Consider the following 2,500-nt stretch of genomic DNA (forward strand, 5'->3'; position numbering starts at 1 on the left):
AGAACTAAAAATGCGCTCTCGCTGCAATTCCGCCCATACTTGAAAATAGCATTTTCACAGCATGGGACTGAGAGCAAGACGCTTGCCAGAGGGTTCCCGCAGTTCCCCGCATCCAATCGCCTCGTGGATTTAGTCATTAAAGAGGGACTACGCGCACCTGTAAACACCAAGTGAGAAGGTAAGTAATTACCATTTTTAGATCACTTGACTGCGTCCTGGCCGCCTAATCACGAGCCTAACTTGTCTAATGATGCAGAGGTGCCATAATGAGCTATCCCGAGAAGTTGCGGGAAACGGTCAATTAACGTAACTTCCTTTAACGTTGACCCGCGCATCACGATATGTTGTATTTTCCTTATCTCTCAAGGTTCTATCCCTTATTCAAGCCCGAGAGTTCAAGAAGCGTTGGCGTTAATTGTTTTTCGAAAACCTGGTTCTGTCACCTCAAGTAGGCTACACTAAAGCCTATCATTTAACGTATTTACCATACCCTAGGGGTCTCCAAATTACTGGTTATGTGTTTCTTAATGGAATATGTAACCTACAGAAAAGCTTTAAGTTTTCCAAATTGACTTGCTTTTAGAGTGTCCAAGTGAAAAGTTAATTGATTAAAGAAACCGTTTGCTGGTTTGGCAAAGCAGGCTTAAATCGTTTAGATGTTTCATTTTCTGTATAATGACAAAATATTTTCTTTACGAATTGTATTTCGGCCTATAGCTATAGCTTATCTAACACCATTATTTGATTGACCAACGAATTAATCATAATTTCACATAGACATTCCTAGACTCGAGCGATATGAGAGTGTAATATCACACGATTGGTTTGTTACATAACTTTCTCTGAAGTGCCATCATGTCTGCGTAGCGTGGGCGTGCTTATTCTGTTCCAACTCCCCGATGCTCATGCTAGTTCGAACTACATCTTCCGTGCCTGGAAGGTTTGAAAAAGTACATCCCACTTGAAATACCCTAGGTATAATTAATAGCATATAGCCTAGTACAAACGTGGCTAACTCAATTGGTCAGAATAATTGGACTGAAGTTTCCTTTGTGCCGTCATACCAAAGATGTTTTATTCGTTAGTCAGTTGACTGTTTGTCGTAGGTCTGAGGAGATCCGTATAGGAGAAACATGGAGAGCACCATGTTGTCTAACCATGAACGCTGGAAATCTGGTGGGTTGATGATATGTTAATTATGGGGGAGGCCTGATCCTGTGTGTGTGTGTGTGTGTGTGTGTCTGTGTGTTTGGCTAGGAGCCAGGCTTGTGTGTTCACGACGTGTGTTCAGGCGAACATTTGTGTGTGTGTGAAGGTATGTGTTAGTGTCGGGTTGTTCGCATTGCAGAAAATTGTGAGTTAGTGTGTGTGTGTGTGTAGAGGGCTCCACCGGGGCCTGTTGCGTGGGGGGGCTGGGTGTGATAGCAGAGAGCATGCGGCCGTGACGCTACGCATTTGGAGAGTTCTGGATCCTTCACCTGCAGGGTGGTCCACGGTTACCAGAAACAGAGTCCAAACCCTCTGACTCACGACCCACGGATGATGTCACGCGACCAGGGCCGTTTGTGTCACATGCACTCGATTCCCGGAGACAAGAGAGTCGGAGAGGTTGACGTGGCCATTGGGGGGGGGGGGGGGGGCTCCCGGCAAAACAGTATTTTCTGGCTCGGATTTGTTTCCAAAGGTGGAAGTTGTGACACACCAGATGGTGCTTTGTTTTGATTGGTCCTTAAGTAGCATGACAGGGCCGTCACAGTGAGGAAGCTGCTGAGGGTGACTGCTCCTGTTCACCTCTCTCTCTCTCAGCCCGGCGCTCCCGTGTGTCGGCTGCAGTTGGAAACCAGGCTGTCCCTGCATCGTTTCACCTGCCTTCCCCGTGACAAGAACGGGCAAACAAGAAATGTAATCTCTTTTTCTAAGTTGAGGTTCTCCCTGTTTAGAGGATGTGTGTCATAGAGTGATACTCATTGGATGCTGTAGGATCTTGAATACTCCCATAGAACTGAAGCATCTCTGTTTAAACCTATTGGAAGTCCAGCCAAACGATGAAATCCTCTAACCTGAGAGGTTAAAAGAGATGAGGAGTGGCGAAACCTCTCTTAATAGTTTCCAGACAAACTCAGACACTCACTAACCAGCTACGTAGCCTGCAAGGACATGGAAACTGAAAGACTGGCAGGGTGATTGACACCGACAAGCACATACACTCACTCACACATCTCTCTCTCTCTCTCTCTCTCTCTCTCTCTCTCTCTCTCTCTCTCTCTCTCTCTCTCACACACACACACACACACACATCAGGCATGTATCTAGGAAGACAGGCCCAACTGTTGCTCTCAGAGAGGGATACTTATGATAATTCCAGCACTGACTCAACCCTCGGCCACCATTGCGCTTCTAAAACGATGAATATTCACAGTTATTCTAACAGTTCTACATCTACCTCAGCCTGAGTGTTTTTCTGTGACTCATGCTAATGGAGATAGCCATCATGACACTC

At 46.0% G+C, this 2,500-nt stretch overlaps 1 protein-coding gene across 1 annotated transcript in view; it reads left to right on the top strand.

The window, feature by feature from the left end:
- The first annotated feature begins 1,117 nt into the window (after positions 1–1,117).
- rin1b (Ras and Rab interactor 1b) overlaps positions 1,118–2,500 on the top strand; it is a 13,257-nt gene continuing 11,874 nt past the window's right edge. Inside the window, exon 1 of the mRNA XM_084691892.1 lies at positions 1,118–1,176. Within this exon, the coding sequence (XP_084548018.1) occupies positions 1,159–1,176 (18 nt within the window). The 5' untranslated portion in view covers positions 1,118–1,158. The remainder of the gene's footprint in view (positions 1,177–2,500) is intronic.

This window comes from Hypomesus nipponensis, chromosome 25 (genome assembly GCF_054491055.1).
Source record: "Hypomesus nipponensis isolate SF chromosome 25, ASM5449105v1, whole genome shotgun sequence".
NCBI lineage: Eukaryota > Metazoa > Chordata > Actinopteri > Osmeriformes > Osmeridae > Hypomesus > Hypomesus nipponensis.